The 25,831-nt window shown below is 48.7% G+C and overlaps 1 protein-coding gene across 1 annotated transcript in view; it reads right to left on the bottom strand.

The window, feature by feature from the left end:
- Positions 1-25,831, bottom strand: part of KIF15 (kinesin family member 15) — a 438,779-nt gene that overhangs the window by 13,916 nt on the left and 399,032 nt on the right. Inside the window, exons 33-34 of the mRNA XM_063922408.1 lie at positions 21,969-22,134; positions 6,765-6,896 (exon numbers count right to left, since the gene is read on the bottom strand). Of these exons, the coding sequence (XP_063778478.1) occupies positions 6,765-6,896; positions 21,969-22,134 (298 nt within the window). The remainder of the gene's footprint in view (positions 1-6,764; positions 6,897-21,968; positions 22,135-25,831) is intronic.

Here is a 25,831-nt window from a genome sequence, read left to right as displayed (position 1 = left end):
CCGGACCATTTGTTCAATAGATCTAATTGGAAGGGCCTCGCATGAAACCTTCCGTACTGAAGCGCCTCGCATGAGGCCACCATTTTCTCCAGAAGGCGAATGCACAGATGCCCAGAGATCTTCAGGACAGCCCGAACCATCGACTGAATTACCATAGCCTTTTCCAAGGGAAGGAACACACTCTGAGACTCTGTGTCCAGTATCATTCCCAGGAAAGGAAGCCTCTGTGTTGGTTCCAGGTGAGATTTTGGTAGGTTCAGAATCCACCCGTGATCCAGGAGTAGTCTGGTTGAGAGGCTAATGCTGTCCAACAACCGCACCCTGGATGGTGCCTTTATCAGAAGATCGTCCAGGTACGGAATTATGTTCACACAATGTTTGCGGAGCAGAAACATCATCTCTGCCATCACTTTGGTCAACACCCTCGGTACCGTAGACAGACCAAATGGCAGGGCCTAGAACTGGTGGTGACAGTCCTGCAGTGCAAATCGTAAATAAGCCTGATGAGGCGGCCAGATCGGAATGTGAAGGTACGCATCCTTGATATCCAGAGACACTAGGAATTCCCCCTCCTTCAGACCTGAGATCACCGCTCTCAGAGACTCCATTCTTGAATTTGAACACTCATAAGTATGGGTTCAACGACTTGAGGTTCAGAATCGGCCTCACTGAATAGTCCGGTTTCGGTACGACAAACAAGTTCGAATAGTACCCCTTGTTACAGAGGAAGTGGAACTGGAACAATGTCCTGGGTCTGTACCAGTTTTTGAATGGTGTTCTGTAAAGTTATACTTGCCTCTTGTGAAACTGGTAAGCCTGATTTGAAGAATCTGTGAGGTGGGAGCTCCTGGAACTCCAGTCTGTAGCCATGAGAAAATAGGATTTTAAATTACCTACCGGTAAATCCTTTTCTTATAGTCCGTAGAGGATGCTGGGGTCCACATTAGTACCATGGGGTATAGACGGGTCCCATGGGCACTTTAAGAGTTTGATAGTGTGGGCTGGCTCCTCCCTCTATGCCCCTCCTACCAGTTTAGAAACTGTGCCCGAGAAGACGGACATACTTCGAGAGAAGGAAATACACAGATAGTGGTGAGATTCACACCAGCTCACACATAACAGAAAACCAAGCTAACGAGCTTGAAACAATTCAGCAACGGCTGAACCACAGTACTTAAACAAGTAACAATGCAGTACTTAACCAAGGAACAAGGCAGTACTGAACCAAGTAACAACAGCAGGAAAATGAAGCGTTGGGCGGGCGTCCAGCATTCTCTACGGACTACGAGAAAAGGATTTACCGGTAGGTAATATTAATCCTATTTTCTCTTACGTCCTAGAGGATGCTGGGGTGCACATTAGTACCATGGGGATGTACCAAAGCTCCCAGTACGGGAGGGAGAGCGCAGAGGCTCCTGCAGAACAGATTGACCAAACTTAAGGTCCTCAGAGGCCAAAGTATCGAACTTGTAGAACTTGGCAAACGTGTTCGACCCTGACCAAGTAGCTGCTCGGCCAAGTTGTAAAGCCGAGACACTCCGGGCAGCGCCCAGGAAGAACCCACTTTAAGAGTAGAGTGGGCCTTAACAGATTTTGGACACGGCAATCCTGCTGTAGAATAAGCATGCTGGATAGTACACCTTATCCAGCAAGAAAACGTCTGCTTAGAAGCAGGAAACCCAATCCTGTTGGGATCATAAAGGACAAACACAGCGTCCGACTTCCTGTGACAAGAAGTTCTCTTCACATAAATCTTCAAAGCCCGCACAACATCCAGGGACTTTGAGGAGTCAGTAGCAACTGGCATCACAATAGGTTGGTTGATATGAAAAGCTGGCGCGTCCTAAGCTCAGCTCTATCTTCATGGAAAATCAAGTAGGGGCTCTTGCAGGACAATGCCCCCAACTCCGACACACGTCTAGCAGATGCCAATGCCAACAGTGGGACCGCCTTCCAAGTAAGAAACTTGACATCAACCTCCTGTAAAGGCTCAAACCAATCCGATTGCAGGAACTGCAGCACCACGTTAAGATCCCAAGGTGCCTTAGGAGGCACAAAGGGAGGTTGGATGTGCAGAACCCCTTTCAAGAAAGTCTGAACCTCAGGGAGGGCAGCCAATTGTTTCTGGAAGAAAATGGACAAGGCCGAAATCTGGACTTTTATGTAGCCCAAGCGCAGGCACACATCCACACCTGCTTGCAGGAAGAGGAGAAACCACCCCAGTTGAAATTCCACCGTAGGAAACTTCTTGGATTCACACCAAGACACGTACTTTTTCCAAATCCGATGGTAATATTTTGACAATACTCCTTTCCTAGCCTGTATCAGGGTGGGAATAACCTTGTTCGGAATGCTCTTCCGGGCTAAGATCTGGCGTTCAACCTCCATGCCGTCAAATGTAGCCCTGTTGTAGAAGGTCCTCTCGAAGAGGAAGAGGCCTCGGATCTTCCAGCAGTAACTCCAGAAGATCCGCGTACCAAGCCCTTCTTGGCCAGTCTGGAGCAATGAGGATCGCCTGAACTCTTGTTCTCTTTATTAGTTTGAGAATCCTTGGGATGAGTGGAAGTGGAGGGAACACATGCACTAACTTGAACACCCACGAAGTTACCAGGGCATCCACCACCACTGCTTGTGGATCCCTCGACCTGGAACAGTACCTCCGAAGCTTCTTGTTGAGGCGTGAGGCCATCATGTCTATTTGAGGTATGCCCCAAAGACTTGTCACCTCTGCGAAAACCTCTGGGTGGAGGCCCCACTCTCCCGGATGGAGATCGTGTCTGCTGAGGAAGTCCGCTTCCCAGTTGTCAACTCCCGGAATGAAGATTGCCGACAGCGCCACCGCATGCTTTTCCACCCAGAGGATGATTCTTGTTACCTCGGACATTGCAGCTCTGCTCTTCGTTCCGCCTTGTCGGTTTATGTAGGCCACTGTCGTTACATTGTCCGACTGAACCTGAATGGCCTGATCTTTCAGAAGATGTGCTGCTTGTAGAAGACCGTTGTATATGGCCCTTAGTTCCAGAATGTTTATTGGAAGGATGGATTCCAGACTTGCCCACCTTCCTTGGAAGTTTTCCCCTTGGGTGAATGCTCCCCAACCTCTGAGACTTGCATCCGTGGTTAGGAGGATCCAATTCTGAATCCCGAACCTGCGGCCATCTAGTAGGTGAGAGGTTTGCAGCCACCAGAGGAGTGAGATTCTGGCTGTTGGTGACAGGCGTATCCTTTGGTGCATGTTAAGTTGAGATCTCGACCATTTGTCCAGGAGATCCAGCTGGAAAGACCGTGCATGAAATCTTCCATATTGTAGTGCCTCGTAGGAGGCAACCATCTTCCCCAGAAGGCGAATGCACAGATGAACAGATACCTGGGTTGGCTTCAAGACATCCCGGACCATTGTTTGTATCATCCAATGCTTTCTCTTTCGGCAGAAACACACACTGAACTTCCGTGTCGAGGATCATCCCCAGAAAGGACAGCCTCCTTGTCGGCTCCAAATGTGACTTTGGAAAATTCAGGATCCATCCATGATCCTGGAGCAGTTGAGTTGAGAGGGCAATGCTCTGTAACTGCTTCTCCCTGGAAGATGCTTTTATCAGCAGATCGTCCAGATAAGGAATTATGTTCACACCCTGCATGCAGAGGAGTAGCATTATCTCCACCATGACCTTGGTGAACACCCTCAGTGCCGTGGAGAGGCCAAACGGCTGCACCTGGAACTGATAGTGACAGTCCAGCAGCACAAATCTGAGATAAGCCTGGTGAGGCGGCCAGATCGGAATGTGAAGGTATGCATCCTTGTTATCCAAGGATACCAGGAATTCCCCCTCTTCCAGACCCGAGATCACCGCTCTCAGAGACTCCATCTTGAATTTGAATTCCCTCAAATAAGGGTTCAACGACTTTAGATTCAATATTGGCCTGACCGAACCATCCGGTTTCGGTACTACAAACAGGTTTGAGTAATAACCCTTGTTTGCTAGGTGGGGTGGAACTGGAAAAATGACATTTGACCTTAGTAATTTTTGAATGGCTTCCTGTAGGATAGCACTTTCTGTCAGCAAAGCTGGTAAGCCTGATTTGAAGAATCTGTGAGGTGGGAGTTCTTGAAACTCCAGTCTATACCCCTGGATAACAATATCTTGTACCCAGGGGTCTAGGCCTGATGACGCCCAGACATGACTGAAATTCCTTAATCTTGCTCCCACCTGCCCGATCTCCAGGCTGGCAGGACCACCGTCATGCCGAGGATTTTGAGGAAGCAGAACCAGGTTTCTGTTCCTGTGAACCTGTTGGTGCAGGTTTTCTGGATTTTCCCCGACCTCCTCTAAAGAAAGTGAAGGGGATTTGGACTTTTTTGCTTTCGCGGTCCGAAAGGACTGCATTGTAGACTAAGGATAAGATTTCCTAGTAGGTGGTGTTGCTGAGGGTAGAAATGTTGACTTACCCGCAGTTGCCGTGGAGATCCACGCATCTAACGCTTCCCCAAACAGAGACTGACCTGTGAAGGGTAGGTTCTCCACACGCTTCTTGGATTCTGTAGACCATTGGCGCAGCCAGAGTCCCCTGCGTGCTGAGACAGCCATAGAAGAAACCCTCACATTGAGATGGCCCAGGTCCTTCATGGCCTCCACCATGAAACCTGCAGTCCTGTATGTGACGTAAGAACAATTCAATGTCACTTCTATCCATAGAATCTAATTCCTCTAGTAATGTGCCCGACCACTTTACTATGACCTTAGAAATCCACCCACAAGCAATAGTAGGCCTCAAAGCTACGCCAGTAGCTGTGTATAATGATTTGAGTGTAGTCTCAATATTACGGTCAGCCGGCTCTTCTAAAGCGGTGGACCCTGGGACAGGTAAAACCACTTTTTGAGATAACCTAGACACAGAAGCGCCTACTATAGGCGGGATTTCCCACTTTTTCCTGTCCTCCTCAGGGAAAGGAAAAGCAATGAGAACCCTTTTTGGGATCTGGAATTTCTTCGCGGGGTTTTCCCAGGATTTTTCAAACAATGCTTTTATTCTTTAGACGCAGGGAATGTAAGGGAGGATTTCTTATCGTCAGTAAAGTAAGCCTCCTCTACTTGCTCGGGTACCTTATCAGTAATGTGTAAAATGTCCCTAATAGCCTCAATCACAAGTTACACCCCCTTAGCAAGGGATGCATCTCTTCCCTGCATATCCCCATCACCGTCCCCTGTTTCAGAGTCAGTATCCGTGTCAGCTTGCATTATCTGGACAAGAGCACGCTTTTTAGGGTAAATAATTGGTGTCTTTGAAGAGGTAGTGGGAGCTGAATACGACAAAACCTCAACGGACTTTCTCAAAACCTGTGTTTCAGTTTCATTTTGAGCAATCCGAGATGAAATCTGGAATATCATCCCCCTTGGAGAATCCGCCCATGGGCGTTTCGGATTCAGAATGCTGAGACAGTATATTACAGTCCTGAGTACAAGGAATAGACTCTTCAGGAGAAGATACACACTCTGCAGCACAGGATACAGAGTTCTTAGACATGTTTATGTGAGCTATACAAACAAACACACAGGAAAATGTAGACCGTTTCCCCCCAGAGAGAGACAGAGAATAAGGAGCCAGCCACACAGCGCCCCAGTAGGCAGTTTATACAGTAAACAGCCAGCGCTGACCTTAATAGATTAAACAGTTAATATGTCACTCTCCCCCCCCCGTCTATAACACCCTGGTACCGCAGAGGATAGCTGGAGTTATGTGGAGGGCAGCGCTACCTGTCAGCGTCTCTTCAGTGTGATCTGCAGGGAGAAAATGGCGCTGGCGAGTGCTGGATCCGCTCTGAGGAAGAAGTCCCACCCCCTGTAATGGCGTGTCTTCCCGCTTTCAGTGATTATACTGGCCTGAGGTTATATGGTTGTTAACAGTGTGACTAACCCCTGTTAGCTTCTGTGACCAGTGTAGGGTATGTGCGCTGTACCAGGGCGCCTCTCACAGCGCCGCACTACAAGTACCGCTGAGCCCTCCGGAGCGCAGCCTGTCAGAGCTGCGCTCCTACCCTTGTGCAGCCACTCCCGCCGGCGACCCGCTTACCGGGGCGCCAGCATCATACTCACCAATCCATCTTCTGGCTCTGTTAGGGGGGGGTGGCGGCCGTGCTGCGGGAGCGAGTGGTCGCCTCGTGGGCTTGCGATCAGCACCCTCAGGAGCTCAGTGTTCTGTCAGCGGAGATAGAGAACCACTAACTTCTAGAGATGGCTCCTACCCCCTCCCCAAGTCCCACGAAGCAGGGAGGCTGTTGCCAGCAGCCTTCCTGTACCTAACACTCTTAGAAAAACAAATCTAGAAAAACTCCCAGGAGCTCCCCTAGCTGTGACCGGGTCTGGTAGGAGGGGCATAGAGGAAGGAGCCAGCCCACGCTATTAAACTCTTAAAGTGCCCATGGCTCCCAAGGGACCCATCTATACCCCATGGTACTAATGTGGACCTTGGCATCCACTAGGACGTAAGAGAACCACAATTTTTACTTCATTTAATTTGTGGCCTGGGAGCTGCTGTGAAAAAATTATAATACTCCAGGGCACTGTGATTCAGAAAAGTTTGGGAAACAATGCCCTAGAATAAAGCAGCAATCAACATGGCTGAAGATTTCATCCAGTTAAGAGCAAAGCAGATTGTCTCATTGTAGCAGGTAGAAGGTCACACAAAAAGTTAGCACAGCAGTCACTAGCTATGATATTTGGGCAACATTACTTTGAAGTACATCCCCATCTAAGAACAGGTTATACCTCCACTAGTTTGTTGTTCTCCTTTTTAAGCTTCACTAGATACTGAATTTTCTGCTGCGGGTTTTGGTGGCCCAGTAGTTTCCCATTCTCCTCCACAAGAAAAGCAATTTGCTTTCTCTGCAGCTCTGCCTCCTACAGGAAAAGTTAAGCAAAACAAAAAAACATAAAAATCTTGTTTATTCAGAACTATAAAACAAATACAACCCTAATTAAATATTTGGAGAGTTTAGAAAAACAGATTACAAAAATATTAACATAAATAATTAAGTTTTAAAGCTGTAAGAAGTCTAGTGTGAGACTTAAGTGAATTTTTCCTGTTAACTGAAAATGAACACAGAACAGTTAAGGTGTGTACACACGGTGAGATCCTTGATATGTCATATTTTGAATATGCGATTTCCCTTGAACTCCCCCAGAGCCCAGATAGCACAGATTTTGACTATCTGTGCTTGAGATTTTGTCTATGTACGATTTTGACTAAGTGCCAATTTTGACTATACTTTGTACTAGATAGTACACTAGTCAAGACTGACTTGCCTGCACAGTCTATCTAGCCTTACGATACCGACCCCACGAGAGCGTACATCGGGATCGAATCTGTATCGCAAGCTGCCTAACACCTTGAGATATGCACTAACTTTTCATAAGATTTTGACTATATAGTCAAAATCTTACAGATTTATCTCACCCTGTGTACACACCTTTAGCTTCTCACAAAAACAAAAGAAACTAAGGAGCTCTAGGTCATAATTCCTACATTAGAGAGAGCTTTACATACTCGCATATGAAGAAACCGGATTGTGTGTTGTCTCATCCACCAGAGCAGTTTATAATGGAAAGATGCAGTTCAAAGAAATAGGGTTGTATATGGGATACCTGCAGTCGGGATACAGCGGTCAGAACACCAACAGCAGCATCCCAACTGCCATAATCCTGACAAGTTTGAGCAACTAAACTAACTCTACCCTACCCCTCCATTCCTGCAGCCTAATCATAATCCTCCCTTCCCGCAGCCTAACCATAACCCTCCTCCCCATGCTGCCTAATGGTAGCCATACATCAGGAAGATATTGTTCCAGCCAGCCAACTAGTTGGCTGGTTGGAACGATAATCTGGCAGTGTGTAGAAGCAAACGATGATCAGACATTTGCTCCCACACGCTAAAAAACATCCGGGCCAACTAGTTGGGAAAATCAAACCTGTTTGATTTTCCCAACCAATCATTCAGGTGTAGGGGGAACTTTCCCCTCAAATGAATGATAAGTAGGCAGACACTGGCCAGCAGTGTCCGCCTACTTCTTCACCATCACTCAGCCCAGGATCGGAGGTACTGTGGGGCGGTAGCTGTCCGGATGGGTGGGTGGGGTCTGATAGCCGGCACCCTTCTCAAAGCTGCTGCCGGACTGATGGATCGTGGCACCCCATACATCCCCACCACGATCCCGCATACTACCCCCTCAATCACCGCTATCACGGCATCCCCGCACCACGCCACATGCGATTGCGGTACCCCCCCACCCGCGATCGTGGCAACCCCCTATCGCTGCTGCCGGCTGGTGCTGATATATATCTATACGAGGCTGTAGCTGATATATTCTATATACGAGGCTGTGGCTGATATATATCTGCCATAGCCTCATATACAGATATCTATCTATATACAGCTGTGGGTGACATATCTATGAGGCTGCTGATATATCCACAGCTATAAAATATATATCTATATATATCTATATATATATAAATATATCTATATATATCGAAAAATGAGGCGGCACTCAGATTTGTTGAAAAGCAAACAGGTGTGTATTCAAATCATCACATCAACGTTTCGGGGAACAAATCCCCTTCATCCTGATGATTTGAATACACACCTGTTTGCTTTTCAACAAATATCTGAGTGCCGCCTCATTTTTTGATCTACATATGGGGGTTGCCAAATCCAGATGGAGGGCACCAGAGCAAGCAAGCCCTAGGGGGCATCCAGAGTGCCGGCGTTACGCTGCATGGATATATATATATATATATAGATATATATATATATTTTACACACACTAAGATGTATCTGTATATCTGTGGCTGATATCTCTGTGTCTGGTACAATAAATGTAAAAATAAGATTTTACTTACCGGTAAATCTATTTCTCGTAGTCCGTAGAGGATGCAGGGACTCCGTAAGGACCATGGGCAATAGACGGGCTCCGCAGGAGACAGGGCACTTTAAGAAAGCTGTGGACTCTGGGTGTGCACTGGCTCCTCCCTCTATGCCCCTCCTCCAGACCTCAGTTAGGGAAACTGTGCCCAGAGGAGATGGACAGTACGAGGAAGGATTTTTGTAAATCTAAGGGCGAGATTCATACCAGCCGCACCAATCACACCGTATAACTTGTGATAAACTTACCCAGTTAACAGTATGAACAACATAGCCACGGTTCCACCGAAAAACTATAACATAACCCTTATGTAAGCAATAACTATATACAAGTCTTGCAGAAGAAGTCCGCACTTGGGACGGGCGCCCAGCATCCTCTACGGACTACGAGAAATAGATTTAATCTTATTTTCTCTAACGTCCTTGAAGATGCTGGGACTCCGTAAGGACCATGGGGATTATACCAAAGCTCCCAAACGGGCGGGAGAGTGCAGATGACTCTGCAGCACCGATTGAGCAAACAGGAGGTCCTCCTCAGCCAGGGTATCAAACTTATAGAACTTTGCAAAGGTGTTTGTCCCTGACCAAGTAGCTGCTCGGCACAACTGTAATGCCGAGACCCCTCGGGCAGCCGCCCAAGAAGAGCCCACTTTCCTAGTGGAGTGGGCCTTAACCGATTTCGGTAACGGCAATCCTGCCGTAGAATGCACCTGCTGAATCGTGTTACAGATCCAGCGAGCAATAGTCTGCTTTGAAGCAGGAGCGCCAACCTTGTTGGCCGCATACAGAACGAACAAAGCTTCAGTCTTCCTGATTCTAGCCGTTCTGGTCACCTAAATCTTCAAAGCCCTGACTACATCCAGGGACTCGGAATCCTCCAAGTCCCGTGTAGCCACAGGCACGACAACACGTTGGTTCACATGAAAAGATGAGACCACTTTTGGCAGAAAGTGAGGGCGAGTCCTCAACTCTGCCCCATCCACGTGAAAAACCAAGTATGAGCTTTTATGTGATAAAGCCGCCAATTCGGAAACACGTCTTGCCGAAGCTAACGCCAACAACATGACCACTTTCCACGTGAGGTATTTCAACTCCACAGTTTTGAGTGGTTCAAACCAAGGTGACTTGAGGAAACGTAACACCACGCTAAGATCCCAAGGCGCCACCGGAGGCACAAAGGGAGGCAGAATATGCAGCACTCCCTTCACAAAGGTCTGTACTTCAGGAATAAAGGCCAATTCTCTTTGAAAGAAAATGGATAAGGCCGAAATCTGGACCTTTATGGACCCTAATTTTAGGCCCAAAGTCACTCCTGTTTGAAGGAAGTGAAGTAGATGGCCCAAATGGAACTCCTCCGTAGGAGCAGCTCTGGCCTCACACCAAGAAACATGTTTCCGCCATATACGGTGATAATGTTTTAACGTCACGTCTTTCCTAGCCTTGATCAGGGTAGGAATGACTTCCTCCGGAATCCCTTTTTCCGCTAGGATCCGGCGTTCAACCGCCATGCCGTCAAACGCAGCCGCGGTAAGTCTTGGAACAGACAGGGCCCCTGCCGCAGCAGGTCCTGCCTTAGAGGAAGAGGCCACGGATCCCCTGCGAGCAACTCTTGCAGCTCCGGATACCAAGTCCTCCGTGGCCAATCCGGAACAATGAGTATTGTTCTGACCCTGCTTCTTCGTATTATTCTCAACACCTTGGGTATGAGAGGAAGAGGAGGAAACACATAGACCGATCTGAACACCCAAGGTGTCACCAGAGCGTCTACCGCCTGAGGGTCCCTTGACCTGGCGCAATACCGCTTTAGTTTTTTGTTGAGACGGGATGCCATCATGTCGATTTGAGGGAGTCCCCAACGATCCGTGATCTGTGCGAAGACTTCTTGATGAAGTCCCCACTCTCCCGGATGCAGGTCGTGCCTGCTGAGGAAGTCCGCCTCCCAGTTGTCCACCCCCGGGATGAACACCGCTGACAGCGCGCTTACATGGCCTTCCGCCCAGCGTAGAATCCTGGTCGCTTCTGCCATGGCCATTCTGCTCCTTGTTCCGCCTTGGCGGTTTATATGAGCCACTGCCGTGACATTGTCTGACTGAATCAGAACCGGTTTTCTCCGAAGCAATTCCTCCGCTTGACGCAGGGCGTTGTATATGGCCCTCAACTCCAGGACGTTGATGTGGAGACAAGACTCTAGGCTTGACCAGAGACCTTGGAAATTTCTTCCCAGTGTCACTGCTCCCCAGCCTCGGAGGCTTGCGTCCGTGGTCACCAGGACCCAGTCCTGAATGCCGAACCTGCGACCTTCTAGTAGGTGAGCACTGTTCAGCCACCACAGGAGAGATACCCTGGTCCTGGGAGACAGGGTGATCCTTTGATGCATTTGTAAATGGGACCCGGACTACTCGTCCAAGAGGTCCCATTGAAAAGTCCTCGCATGGAACCTGCCGAAAGGAATGGCCTCGTAGGAAGCCACCATCTTCCCCAGGACCCGCATGCAATGATGCACTGAAACCTTTTTTTGTTTTAATAGGTTCCTGACCATGGCTATGAGTTCCTGAACCTTTTCGATCGGAAGAAAAACCTTTTTCTGGTCTGTGTCTAGAATCAGCCCCAAAAAGGTCAGACGCGTTGTAGGGACTAGCTGGGACTTCGGTATATTGAGAATCCAGCTGTGTATCTGCAACGTCTTCATGGACAGAGACACGCTGTCCAGCAACCTCTCCCGAGATCTCCCAAGTATGGGATAATTGTGACCCCCTGCCTGCGCAGGAGCACCATAATTTCCGCCATTACCTTGGTGAAAATTCTCGGGGCCGTGGAAAGCCCAAACGGCAACGTCTGAAATTGGTAGTGACAGTCCTGCACGGCAAATCTCAGGAACGCCTGATGCGGGGGGGGAATATCAGAACATGAAGGTAAGCATCCTTTATGTCCAGGGACACCATCCAATCCCCCCCCTCCAGGCTGGCGATGACCGCCCTGAGTGATTCCATTTTGAACCTGAACCTCTTAAAGTACAGGTTCAGAGATTTCAGGTTTAAAATGGGTCTGACCGAACCGTCCGGTTTCGGGACCACAAACAGGGTTGAGTAATATCCTTCTCCTTGCTGGAGATGAGGAACTGTGACAATCACCTGTTGAATATACAATTTTTGGATTGCTGCCAACACTAGCTCCCTCTCTGACGGGGAAACCGGCAGAGCAGATTTGAAAAATCGTCGAGGAGGCAAGTCTTCGAATTCCAGCCTGTATCCCTGAGAAACAATCTCTAATGCCCAGGGATCCACCTGCGAGTGAACCCAGACGTGGCTGAAAAACCGAAGACGAGCCCCCACCAGATCTGCCTCCCCTCGGAAAGCCCCAGCGTCATGCGGTGGACTTTGCAGACGCAGGGGAGGACTTCTGCTCTTGGGAACTAGCTGTGTGCAGCTTTTTTCCCCTGCCTTTCCCTCTGGCAACAAAGGATGATCCACGTACCTTCTTGTTTTTATTGGAACAAAAGGACTGCATTTGATAATGAGGTGCCTTTTTTGTATGCTGCAAGGGGACATAAGGTAAGAAATTTGACTTACCAGCCGTAGCCGTAGAGACAAGATCCGAGAGGCTGTCTCCAAACAACTCCACACCTTTGTAAGGCAAGGACTCCATATGCCGCTTTGAATCGGCATCTCCCGTCCACTGTCGGGTCCACAAGAGCCGCCTAGCAGAAATAGACATAGCATTTATTCTGGAGCTTAATAAACAAATGTCTCTCTGAGCATCCCTCATATACAAGGCAGCATCTCTGATATGCTCTATGGTCATTTGAATGGCGTCCCTATCGAAGGTGTCAATTTCCGTAGATAAGGAATCTGCCCATGTACAACCGCACTACAAACCCAGGCCGACGCCATAGCCGGTCGAGCAATAGTACCGGAATGATTGTAAATGTGCTTTAAGGTAATTTCCTGCCTGCGATCAGCAGGTTCCTTGAGGGAAGCCGTATCCTGAGAAGGCAGTGCCACCTTTTTGGACAAACGTGTCAGCACCTTGTCAACTTTTTGCGAAGATTCCCAGCGTATCCTATCAGTTTGTGGAAAAGGATACGCCATGAGAATCCTTTTGGGAACTTGTGGTCTCCTATCCAGAGATTCCCAAGCCTTTTCGCACAAGTCACTTAATTCAAATGAGGATGGAAAAGTGACTTCATGCTTTTTCCCTTTATACATGTGTACCCTCGTGTCAGGGACAGGGGGTTCCTCAGTAATATGCAAAACCTCTTTAATGGCAATAATCATGTACCGTATACCCTTAGCCACCTTCGGCTGTAATTTTGCATCTTCATAGTCGACACTAGAGTCAGTATCTGTGTCATCGATCTGGGATATGGTGCGCTTCTGAGACCCCGAAGGACCTGGCGCCCAAGGGACAGGCATGGACTGGCTACCTGACTGGTCCCTAGCTTCTGCCTTGTCTAATCTTTTATGCAATAGATTGACATTTGCATTCAATACATTCAGCATATCCACCCATTCCGGTGTCGGCGTTGCCGACCTGACATTCAAGCACTCCCCCTCCACATTAAGCGAGCCTTCCTCGTCAAACATGTCGACACACGCGTACCGACACACTTGACACACACACAACACCTTTCCTGAAGACAGTATCCCTGTCAAGACCCTTTGGAGAGACAGAGAGAGAGTATGCCAGCACACACCCCAGCGCAATAAATCTGGAGACCAACACAAAATGTTTTCCCCCAGCAGCGCTGTATAATATGTAAACCGCCAATTATGTGCCCTCCCCCCCTCTTTTAAGCACCCTTTCACCGTGTGTAAGCAGGGGAGAGTCCGGGGAGCTTCCTCTCAGCAGTGCTGTGGAGAGAAAATGGCGCTGGTGAGTGCTGAGGGAGAAGCCCAGCCCCCTCGGCGGCGGGCTTCTGTCCCGCTCAAACTTAGTAAAATATGGCGGGGGCTCTTTTATATACATGTACAGAGCCCACCTGTACATAGTCTTTTTGCCATGCAGAGGTTTATATTGCTGCCCAGAGCGCCCCCCCCCCCCTGCATCCTTACAGTGACCGGAGTATGTGAGGTGTATGGGAGCAATGACGCACAGCTGCAGTGCTGTGCGTTACCTCAGTGAAGCTGAAGGCTTCTGCCGCCTGACGACTTCTGCACTTCTAGCTCTGTGAGGAGAACGGCGGCGCGGCTCCGGGGGTGGACGCCCAGTAAGAACCTGCGTTCACCCCCTCTGGAGCTAATGGTGTCCAGTAGCCAAGGAAGCAGAGCCCATCTTTGACAAGAAGGTCTGCTCCTCTCTCCTCAGTCCCTCGATGCAGGGAGCCTGTTGCCAGCAGCGCTCCCTGTGAAAAAGTCGTAAAAGGTAGAAAAAAAAATCCAAACAAAAATGCTTCTAGGCAGAGAACTCTGGAGAGCTCTCTGCAGTGCACCCATCTTGCTCTGGGCACAGTGTAAAACTGAGGTCTGGAGGAGGGGCATAGAGGGAGGAGCCAGTGCACACCCAGAGTCCAAAGCTTTCTTAAAGTGCCCTATCTCCCGCGGAGCCCGTCTATTCCCCATGGTCCTTACGGAGTCCCAGCATCCTCAAGGACGTTAGAGAAAATTATACACAATAATCACCAGCGGTAATATTTCCTGTGTCGTCCAATTGTCTTTTGATACTGCAGAGGAAATTATATCGGAGGTCGCTGGGTACGTATAGCATTCACATATTTGTTTATGTAATAATTATTATCTTTGTAGTATGTACAGCGTGAGAGCGTGTGTGACTACTGAGCTAGACTACAGAGAATACACGTCATTGCTTTATATATGGCACCCCCCTATCGCTGCTGCCGGCTGCGGACTGGTACCCGCGATTGCTCCTCGCAGACAGTCCTTGACACCTGGGGCTCCCCTGTTAGCCTGGGATCTTGGTGGCAGTGATGGAGTGGGTGCCAGGAGGAGCAGCAGTTTGCGGCAGACCATCACTGCAGGATTTCCCTTACCCCTGTGTCTGTCTCCTGCTGTTGGGCACTGGGTAGGAGGGGAGAGGAGAGCTGGGCATCAGGAGAGGGGAGCATGGTGTCAGAGGAGAGAGATGAGATCTGGGCATCAGAGGAAAGAGAGTGGAGCTGGGCATCAGGAAAGGGGGGCTGGGCATTGGAGTAAAAAGACGGATGGTACATCCCAGGAATCCCAGTATTTGTGGATACTCAGACGAAAAAACAAGAAGTTACAGCTTTCCCTTTCATCAGGCAATGCTGACAACTGTAGTTAAAACAATAAAAAAAAATACACTGACTTTTAAAAATAAAAATAAAATTTTACTCACCGGTAAATCTATTTCTCGTAGTCCGTAGTGGATGCTGGGGACTCCGTAAGGACCATGGGGAATAGCGGCTCCGCAGGAGACTGGGCACAACTAAAGAAAGCTTTAGGACTACCTGGTGTGCACTGGCTCCTCCCACTATGACCCTCCTCCAGACCTCAGTTAGGATACTGTGCCCGGAAGAGCTGACACAATAAGGAAGGATTTTGAATCCCGCGTAAGACTCATACCAGCCACACCAATCACACCGTATAACTCGTGATACAATACCCAGTTAACAGTATGATAACAACTGAGCCTCAACAGATGGCTCAACAATAACCCTTTAGTTAGGCAATAACTATATACAAGTATTGCAGACAATCCGCACTTGGGATGGGCGCCCAGCATCCACTACGGACTACGAGAAATAGATTTACCGGTGAGTAAAATCTTATTTTCTCTAACGTCCTAAGTGGATGCTGGGGACTCCGTAAGGACCATGGGGATTATACCAAAGCTCCCAAACGGGCGGGAGAGTGCGGATGACTCTGCAGCAACGAATGAGCAAACTCCAGGTCCTCCTCAGCCAGGGTATCAAACTTGTAGACTCTTGCAAAAGTGTTTGAACCCGACCAAGTAACAGCTCGGCAAATTTGTAAAGCCGAGACCCCTCGGGCAGCCGCCCAAGAAGAGCCCACTTTCCTCGTGGAATGGGCTTTTACAGATTTAGGGTGCGGCAGTCCAGCCGCAGAATGTGCAAGTTGAATCGTGCTACAGATCCAGCGAGCAATAGTCTGCTTAGAAGCAGGAGCACCCAGCTTGTTGGGTGCATACAGGATAAATAGCGAGTCAGTTTTCCTGACTCCAGCCGTCCTGGAAACATACTTTTCAGGGCCCTGACTACGTCCAGAAACTTGGAATCCTCCAAGTCCCAAGTAGCCGCAGGCACCACAATAGGTTGGTTCACATGAAAAACTGATACCACCTTAGGAAGGAATTGGGAACGAGTCCTCAATTCCGCCTTATCCATATAAAATACAGATAAAGGCTTTTGCATGACAAAGCCGCCAATTCTGATACACGCCTGGCCGACGCCAAGGCCCACATCATGACCACTTTCCACGGGAGGTATTGTAGCTCCCCGGATTTAAGTGGCTCAACTCAATGCGACTTCAGGAAATCCAACACTACGTTGAGATCCCACGGTGCCACTGGAGGCACAAACGGGGGCTGACTATGCAGCACTCCCTTAACAAAAGTCTGAACTTCAGGCAGTGAAGCCAGTTCTATTTTGGAAGAAAATCGATAGAGCCGAAATCTGGACCTTAATGGAACCCAATTTTAGGCCCATAGTCACCTCTGACTTGTAGGAAGTGCAGAAATCGACCTAGCTGAAATTCCTCCTTTGGGGCCTTACTGGCCTCACAGCACGCAACATATTTCCGCCATATGCGGTGATAATGGTTTGCGTTCACTTCTTTCCTAGCTTTAAATAACGTAGGGATAACTTCCTCCGGAATGCCCTTTTCCTTCAGGATCCGGCGTTCAACCGCCATGCCGTCAACGCAGCCGCGGTACGTCTTCGAACAGACAGGCTCCCTGCTGCAGCAGGTCCTGTCTGAGCGGCAGAGGCCATGGGTCCTCTGAGATAATTTCTTGGAGTTCTGGGTACCAAGCTCTTCTTGGCCAACCCGGAACAATGAGTATAGTTCTTACTCCTCTCCTTCTTATTATTCTCATTACCCTGGGTATGAGAGGCAGAGAAGGGAACACATACACCGACTGGTACACCCACGGTGTTACCAGAGCGTCCACAGCTATCGCCTGAGGGTCCCTTGACCTGGCGCAATATCTATGTAGCTTTTTGTTGAGGCGGGACGCCATCATGTCCACCTGTGGCCTTTCCCAACGGTGTACAATCATTTGGAAGACTTCTGGATGAAGTCCCCACTCTCCCGGGTGGAGGTCGTGTCTGCTGAGAAAGTCTGCTTCTCAGTTATCCACTCCGGAAATGAACACTGCTGACAGTGCTAACACATGATTTTCCGCCCATCGGAGAATCCTTGTGGCTTCTGCCATCGCCATCCTGCTTCTTGTGCCTCCCTGTCGGTTTACATGAGCGACCGCCGTGATGTTGTCTGACTGGATCAGCACCGGCCGGTGTTGAAGCAGGGGTCTAGCCTGACTTAGGGCATTGTAAATGGCCCATAGTTCCAGAACATTTATGTGTAGGGAAGTCTCCTGACTTTTCCATAGGCCTTGGAAGTTTCTTCCCTGTGTGACTGCCCCCCAGCCTTGAAGGCTGGCATCCGTGGTCACCAGGACCCAGTCCTGTATGCCGAATCTGCGGCCCCCTAGAAGATGAGCACTCTGCAGTCACCACCACAGCGACACCCTTGCCCTTGGAGACCGGGCTATCCGCCGATGCATCTGAAGATGCGACCCGGACCACTTGTCCAACAGATCCCACTGGAAGATCCTTGCATGGGACCTGACGAATGGAATTTCTTCATAAGAAGCTACCATCTTTCCCAAGGCTCGCGTGCATTGATGCACAGACACCTGTATTTGTATTAGGAGGTCTCTGTCTAGAGACGCCAACTCCTTGGACTTCTCCTCCGGGAGAAACCCTTTTTATCCTGTTCTGTGTCCAGAACCATACCCAGGAACAGTAGACGCGTCGTAGGAACCAGCTGCGACTTTGGATATTCAGAATCCAGCCGTGCTGTTGTAGCACTTCCCGAGATAGTGCTACTCCGACGAACAACTGCTCCCTGGACCTCGCCTTTATAAGGAGATCGTCCAAGTACGGGATAAGTACTTCGGCCATTACCTTGGTAAATACCCTCTGTGCCGGGGACAGACCAACGGCAACATCTGGAATTGGTAATGACAATCCTGTACCACAATTTTGAGGTACACCTGGTGAAGAGGGTAAATCGGAACCGTCTGGTTTTGGTACCACAACATTTTGGAATAGTAACCCCGGCCTTGTTGAAGGAGGGGTACCTTGATTTCACCTGCTGGAAGTACAGCTTGTAAATTTCCACCAGTACTACCTTTCTCCGAGGGCAGCAGGCAAGGCTGATGTGAGGTAACGGTGAGGGGGAGTCGCCTCGAACTCCAGCCTGTATCCCTGTGATACTACTTGCAGAACCTAGGGATCCACCTGTGGGCAAGCCCACTGGTCCCTGAAGTTCCCGAGACGCGCCCCCACCGCACCTGTCTCCACCTGTGGAGCCCCAGCGTCATGCGGTGGACTCAGAGGAAGCGAGGGAAGATTTTTGATCCTTGGAACTGGCTGTCTGGTGCAGCTTTTTCCTTCTTCCCTTGTCTCTGTGCAGAAAGGAAGCGCCTTTGACCCGCTTGCTTTTCTGAAGCCGAAAGGACTGTACCTGAAAATACGGTGCTTTCTTAGGCTGTGAGGAAACCTGAGGTAAAATTTTTTCTTCCCAGCTGTTGCTGTGGATACGAGGTCCCAGAGACCATCCCCAAACAATTCCTCACCCTTATAAGGCAGAATCTCCATGTGCCTTTTAAGGCAGCATCACCTGTCCACTGCCGGGTCTCTAATACCCTCCTGGCAGAATGGACATTGCATTAATTCTGGATGCCAGCCGGGAAATATCCCTCTGTGCATCCTTCATATAAGACGACGTCTTTAATATGCTCTATGTTAGCAAAATATTATCCCTGTCTAGGGTATTAATATTATCTGACAGGGTATCAGACCACGCTGCAGCAGCACTATTTATGCTGAGGCAATTTTAGGTCTCAGTATAGTACCTGAGTGTGTATATACAGACTTCAGGATAGCCTCCTGCTTTTTATCAGCAGGCTCCTTCAAGGTGGCCGTATCCTAAAACGGCAGTGCCACCTTTTTTGACAAACGTGTGAGCGACCTTATCCACCCTAGGGGATATCTCCCAACGTGACCTATCCTCTGGCGGGAAAGGGTACGCCATCAGTAACTTATTAGAAATCACCAGTTTCTTATCGGGGGAACCCACGCTTCTTTACACACTTCATTCACTCAACTGATGGGGGAACAGAACACTGGCTGCTTTTTCTCCCCAAAAATAAAACCCCTTTTATGTGGTACTTGGGTTCATGTCAGAAATGCGTAACAAATTTATCATTGCCGAGATCATGCAACGGATGTTCCTAGTGGATTGTGTATATATATCTCAACCTCGTCGACACTGGAGTCAGACTCCGTGTCGACATCTGTGTCTGCCATCTGAGGTAACGGGCGTTTTTTGAGCCCCTGATGGCCTTTGAGACGCTTGGGCAGGCGCGGGCTGAGAAGCCGGCTGTCCCCCAGCTGTTACGTCATCCAGCCTTTTATGTAAGGAGTTGACATTGTCGGTTAATACCTTCCACCTATCCATCCACTCTGGTGTCGGCCCCACAGGGGACGACATCCATTTATCGGCCTCTGCTCCGCCTCCACGTAACCTTCCTCATCCAACATGTCGACACAGCCGTACCGACACACCGCACACACACAGGGAATGCTCTGACTGAGGACAGGACCCCACAAAGTCCTTTGGGGAGACAGAGAGAGAGAGTATGCCAGCACACACCAGAGCGCTATATAATGCAGGGATTAACACTATAACTGAGTGATTTTTCCCCCAATAGCTGCTTGTATACATATATTGCGCCTAAATTTAGTGCCCCCCCTCTCTTTTTAACCCTTTGAGCCTGAAAACTACAGGGGAGAGCCTGGGGAGCTATCTTCCAGCTGCACTGTGAAGATAAAATGGCGCCAGTGTGCTGAGGGAGATAGCCCCGCCCCTTTTTCGGCGGACTTCTCCCGCTTTTTCTGGAATACTGGCAGGGGTATTTTTACATCTATATAGCCTCTAGGACTATATATGATGTAGATTTGCCAGCCAAGGTGTCTTATATTGCCCTCAGGGCGCCCCCCCCCAGCGCCCTGCACCCATCAGTGACCGGAGTGTGAGGTGTACATGAGGAGCAATGGCGCACAGCTGCAGTGCTGTGCGCTACCTTGGTGAAGACCGAAGTCTTCTGCCGCCGATTTTCCGGACCTCTTCACTCTTCTGGCTCTGTAAGGGGGACGGCGGCGCGGCTCCGGGAACGAACACCAAGGTCGGGTCCTGCGGTCGATCCCTCTGGAGCTAATGGTGTCCAGTAGCCTAAGAAGCCCAAACTACCACCTGTTAGGTAGGTTCGCTTCTTCTCCCCTTAGTCCCTCGCTGCAGTGAGTCTGTTGCCAGCAGATATCACTGAAAATAAAAAACCTAAATATACTTTCTTTCTAGGAGCTCAGGAGAGCCCCTAGTGTGCATCCAGCTCAGCCGGGCACAAGATTCTAACTGAGGTCTGGAGGAGGGTCATAGTGGGAGGAGCCAGTGCACACCAGGTAGTCCTAAAGCTTTCTTTAGTTGTGCCCAGTCTCCTGCGGAGCCGCTATTCCCCATGGTCCTTACGGAGTCCCCAGCATCCACTTAGGACGTTAGAGAAACTTAGCAAATGCTAAGACCAGTAGTTCACTATTTAAAAAACCACAAAACCTAACATTTATGCCAAATATGCAGAAGTAGGCAGAACCTGTCCGCCTACTTCTGTGACATCACAAATTGGAGAGAAGTTGGCTGGTCTGATGAAAAAGTTGGCTAGGTGTGTGGAGCAGCGTTTTAGTTGGAGAGAAAAGTTGGACGGTTGGTCAGTTGGAGGAAAGTTGGTCTGAAGTATGGCTAGCATAACCCTAACCTTGCCCCCTCAGCCTAAATCTAACACATACTGTACTTACGTTTGGGATTCTGGCGTCTGCATTTTGACAGTTGTTGGGATTCCGGCACTGGTCTTTTGACCACCGGCATCCCATCTGTTGGGACGCTAACTATATCCCATAGAAATACTAACACTAAACAAGTTATGTGCTACTCAAGTAGGTTGGTAATCACAATTGAGGTTGGCAGTAGTTTTTCTCCTACGGACCGGTCGCAAATATGCACACACTTGCAAAACAAACAACTACAACACAAACCCGCCCCTCACAGAACACATATATGAGGCAATTCAGTTGTTTTTTTGGGGACCCCAATGAATGATACGACCACACCATTTACTCGCTGGTGAAAGTAGCATTCATCATCATCAGCAAATAATCCATTTGAAGTTGGATGGATCTCTTCTTATACTCCCCTATAAATAGCCCACAATATCTACAGGTATGGGTCGTTGGGTCGACCGTCATTAAGTCGACCACTGAAGGTCGACATGTGCATTAGGTCGACATGTACTAGGTCAACAGGTGAAAAGGTCGACATGAGTTTTTGGACTTTTTTTGTAAAGTGACGGGGAACCCCAATTAGTGCACCGTGTCCCCCCGCATGGCTCGCCATGCTTCGGGCAGGATACTGTTCCCAATTGTAGTTCACGTGGATCGTAAAGTATGAAAAAGTCCAAAAAATGTAAGAAGAAGAAGAAAAAAAAAAAGTGAATAACTCATGTCGACCTTTTGACCTAGTAAATGTTGACCTAATGCACATGTCGACCTAACGACCGTATCCCATATCTATAAGCCCATGGAACACTATATATTGTATGTGCAAAAATCCAGTTACACCCACATAGCCGCAAATGGAGATACATCAGAGATCCTTACTATGACTCGGTTTCGACCATAATTGCTCTCTATTGCCTGCAAATCTGAATCGGGCTCAATGTGTAAAATGCAGACCTACATTCTGGCTTTGGGTAAATTATGACAGTTTTGTTACTATTACCTGTAATTTTTTTTCGGTCTCCTCATTTTTTGCTTCCAATAATGAACGTATTTCCTCTTTTTCTTTGAAGGCCTTGGTCTCTAAAGCTCTTGTACGCTCAATTTCATTGTGTAACTCACTCAGGGAATGTTCTTTACTTTGGAGCAAGTTTCTTACCTCCTCTAACCTATGTAGAAAAATAATGCATGAGATGCAGTAAGAAAATAAGAATTTACTTACCGATAATTCTATTTCTCGGAGTCCGTAGTGGATGCTGGGGTTCCTGAAAGGACCATGGGGAATAGCGGCTCCGCAGGAGACAGGGCACAAAAAGTAAAGCTTTAGGATCAGGTGGTGTGCACTGGCTCCTCCCCCTATGACCCTCCTCCAAGCCAGTTAGATACTGTGCCCGGACGAGCGTACATAATAAGGAAGGATTTTGAATCCCGGGTAAGACTCATACCAGCCACACCAATCACACTGTACAACCTGTGATCTGAACCCAGTTAACAGTATGATAACAGCGGAGCCTCTGAAAAGATGGCTCACAACAATAATAACCCGATTTTTGTAACTATGTACAAGTATTGCAGATAATCCGCACTTGGGATGGGCGCCCAGCATCCACTACGGACTCCGAGAAATAGAATTATCGGTAAGTAAATTCTTATTTTCTCTATCGTCCTAGTGGATGCTGGGGTTCCTGAAAGGACCATGGGGATAATACCAAAGCTCCCAAACGGGCGGGAGAGTGCGGATGACTCTGCAGCACCGAATGAGAGAACTCCAGGTCCTCCTTAGCCAGGGTATCAAATTTGTAGGATTTTACAAACGTGTTTGCCCCTGACTAAATAACCGCTCGGCAAAGTTGTAAAAGCCGAGACCCCTCGGGCAGCCGCCCAAGATGAGCCCACCTTCCTTGTGGAATGGGCATTTACATATTTTGGCTGTGGCAGGCCTGCCACAGAATGTGCAAGCTGAATTGTATTACACATCCAACTAGCAATAGTCTGCTTAGAAGCAAAAGCACCCAGTTTGTTGGGTGCATACAGGATAACAGCAAGTCAGATTTCCTGACTCCAGCCGTCCTGGAAACATATATTTTCAGGGCCCTGACAACATCTAGCAACTTGGAGTCCTCCAAGTCCCTAGTAGGTGCAAGACACCACAATAAGCTGGTTCAGGTGAAACACTGACACCACCTTAGGGAGAGAACTGGGGACGAGTCCGCAGCTCTGCCCTGTCCGAATGGACAAACAGATATGGGCTTTTTTGAGAAAAAACCACCAATTTGACACTCGCCTGGTCCAGGCCAGGGCCAAGATCATGGTCACTTTTCATGTGAGATGCTTCAAATCCACAGATTTGACTGGTTTTAAACCAATGTGATTTGAGGAATCCCAGAACTACGTTGAGATCCCACAGTGCCACTGGAGGCACAAAAGGGGGTTGTATATGCAATACTCCCTTGACAAAATTCTGGACTTCAGGAACTGAAGCCAATTCTTTCTGGAAGAAAATCGACAGGGCCGAAATTTGAACCTTAATGGACCCCAATTTGAGGCCCATAGACACTCCTGTTTTCAGGAAATGCAGGAAACGACCGAGTTGAAATTTCTTTGTGGGGCCTTCCTGGCCTCACACCACGCAACATATTTTCGCCACATGTGGTGATAATGTTGTGCGGTCACCTCCTTTCTGGCTTTGACCAGGGTAGGAATGACCTCTTCCGGAATGCCTTTTTCCCTTAGGATCCGGCGTTCCACCGCCATGCCGACAAACGCAGCTGCGGTAAGTCTTGGAACAGACATGGTACTTGCTGAAGCAAGTCCCTTCTTAGCGGCAGAGGCCATAAAACCTCTGTAAGCATCTCTTGAAGTTCCGGGTACCAAGTCCTTCTTGGCCAATCCGGAGCCATGAGTATAGTTCTTACTCCTCTACGTCTTATAATTCTCAGCACCTTAGGTATGAGAAGCAGAGGAGGGAACACATACACCGACTGGTACACCCACGGTGTTACCAGAACGTCCACAGCTATTGCCTGAGGGTCTCTTGACCTGGCGCAATACCTGTCCCGTTTTTTGTTCAGACGGGACGCCATCATGTCCACCTTTGGTATTTCCCAACGGTTTACAATCATGTGGAAAAAACTTCCCGATGAAGTTTCCACTCTCCCGGGTGGAGGTCGTGCCTGCTGAGGAAGTCTGCTTCCCAGTTTCCATTCCCGGGATGAAACACTGCTGACAGTGCTATCACATGATTTTCCGCCCAGCGAAAAGTCCTTGCAGTTTTTGCCATTGCCCTCCTGCTTCTTGTGTCGCCCTGTCTGTTTACGTGGGCGACTGCCGTGATGTTTTTCCCACTGGATCAATACCGGCTGACCTTGAAGCAGAGGTCTTGCTAAGCTTTGAGTATTATAAATTTACCCTTAGCTCCAGTATATTTATGTGGAGAAAAGTCTCCAGACTTGATCACACTCCCTGGAAATTTTTTCATTGTGTGACTGCTCCCCAGCCTCTCGGGCTGGGCTCCGTGGTCACCAGCATCCAATCCTGAATGCCAAATCTGCGGCCCTCTAGAAGATGGGCACTCTATAACCACCACAGGAGAGACACCCTTGTCCTTGGATATAGGGTTATCCGCTGATGCATCTGAAGATGCGATCCGGACCATTTGTCCAGCAGATCCCACTGAAAAGTTCTTGCGTGAAATCTGCCGAATGGAATTGCTTCGTAGGAAGCCACCATTTTTACCAGGACCCTTGTGCAATGATGCACTGTTTTTAGGAGGTTCCTGACTAGCTCGGATAACTCCCTGGCTTTCTCTTCCGGGAGAAACACCTTTTTCTGGACTGTGTCCAGAATCATCCCTAGGCACAGCAGACGTGTCGTCGGGATCAGCTGCAATTTTGGAATATTTAGAATCCACCCGTGCTGTTGTAGCAGTATCCGAGATAGTGCTACTCCGACCTCCAACTGTTCCCTGGACTATGCCCTTATCAGGAGATCGTCCAAGTAAGGGATAATTAAGACGCCTTTTCTTCGAAGAAGAATCATCATTTCGGCCATTACCTTGGTAAAGACCCAGGGTGCCGTGGACAATCCAAACGGCAGCGTCTAAAACTGATAGTGACAGTTCTGCACCACGAACCTGAGGTACCCTTAGTGAGAAGGGCAAATTTGGGACATAGAGGTAAGCATCCCTGATGTCCCCGGACACTATATAGTCCCCTTCTTCCTGGTTCGTTATCACTGCTCTGAGTGACTCCATCTTGATTTGAACCTTTGTAAGTGTTCAAAAATTTTTTTAGAATAAGTCTCACCTAGCCTTCTGGCTTCAGTACCACAATATAGTGTGGAATAATACCCCTTTTCCTTGTAGTAGGAGGGGTAATTTAATTATCACCTGCTGGGAATACAGCTTGTGAAATTTTTTCCCATACTGCCTCCTTGTCGGAGGGAGACCTTGGTAAAGCAGACTTCAGGAGCCTGCGAAGAGGAAACGTCTCTACATTCCAATCTGTACCCCTGGGATACTACTTGTAGGATCCAGGGGTCCTGTACGGTCTCAGCGCCATGCTGAGAACTTGTCAGAAGCGGTGGAGCGCTTCTGTTCCTGGGAATGGGCTGCCTGCGGCAGTCTTCTTCCCTTTCCTCTATCCCTGGGCAGATATGATCTTATAGGGACGAAAAGACTGAGGTTGAAAAGACGGTGTCTTTTTCTGCAGAGATGTGACTTAGGGTAAAAACGGTGGATTTTCCAGCAGTTGCCGTGGCCACCAGGTCCGATGGACCGACCCCAAAAAACTCCTCTTCCTTTATACGGCAATACACCTTTTTGCCGTTTGGAATCTGCATCACCTGACCACTGTCGTGTCCATAACA

The sequence above is a fragment of the Pseudophryne corroboree genome, chromosome 5 (assembly GCF_028390025.1).
Source record: "Pseudophryne corroboree isolate aPseCor3 chromosome 5, aPseCor3.hap2, whole genome shotgun sequence".
NCBI lineage: Eukaryota > Metazoa > Chordata > Amphibia > Anura > Myobatrachidae > Pseudophryne > Pseudophryne corroboree.
This window is presented reverse-complemented; position numbering and strand designations above follow the sequence as displayed.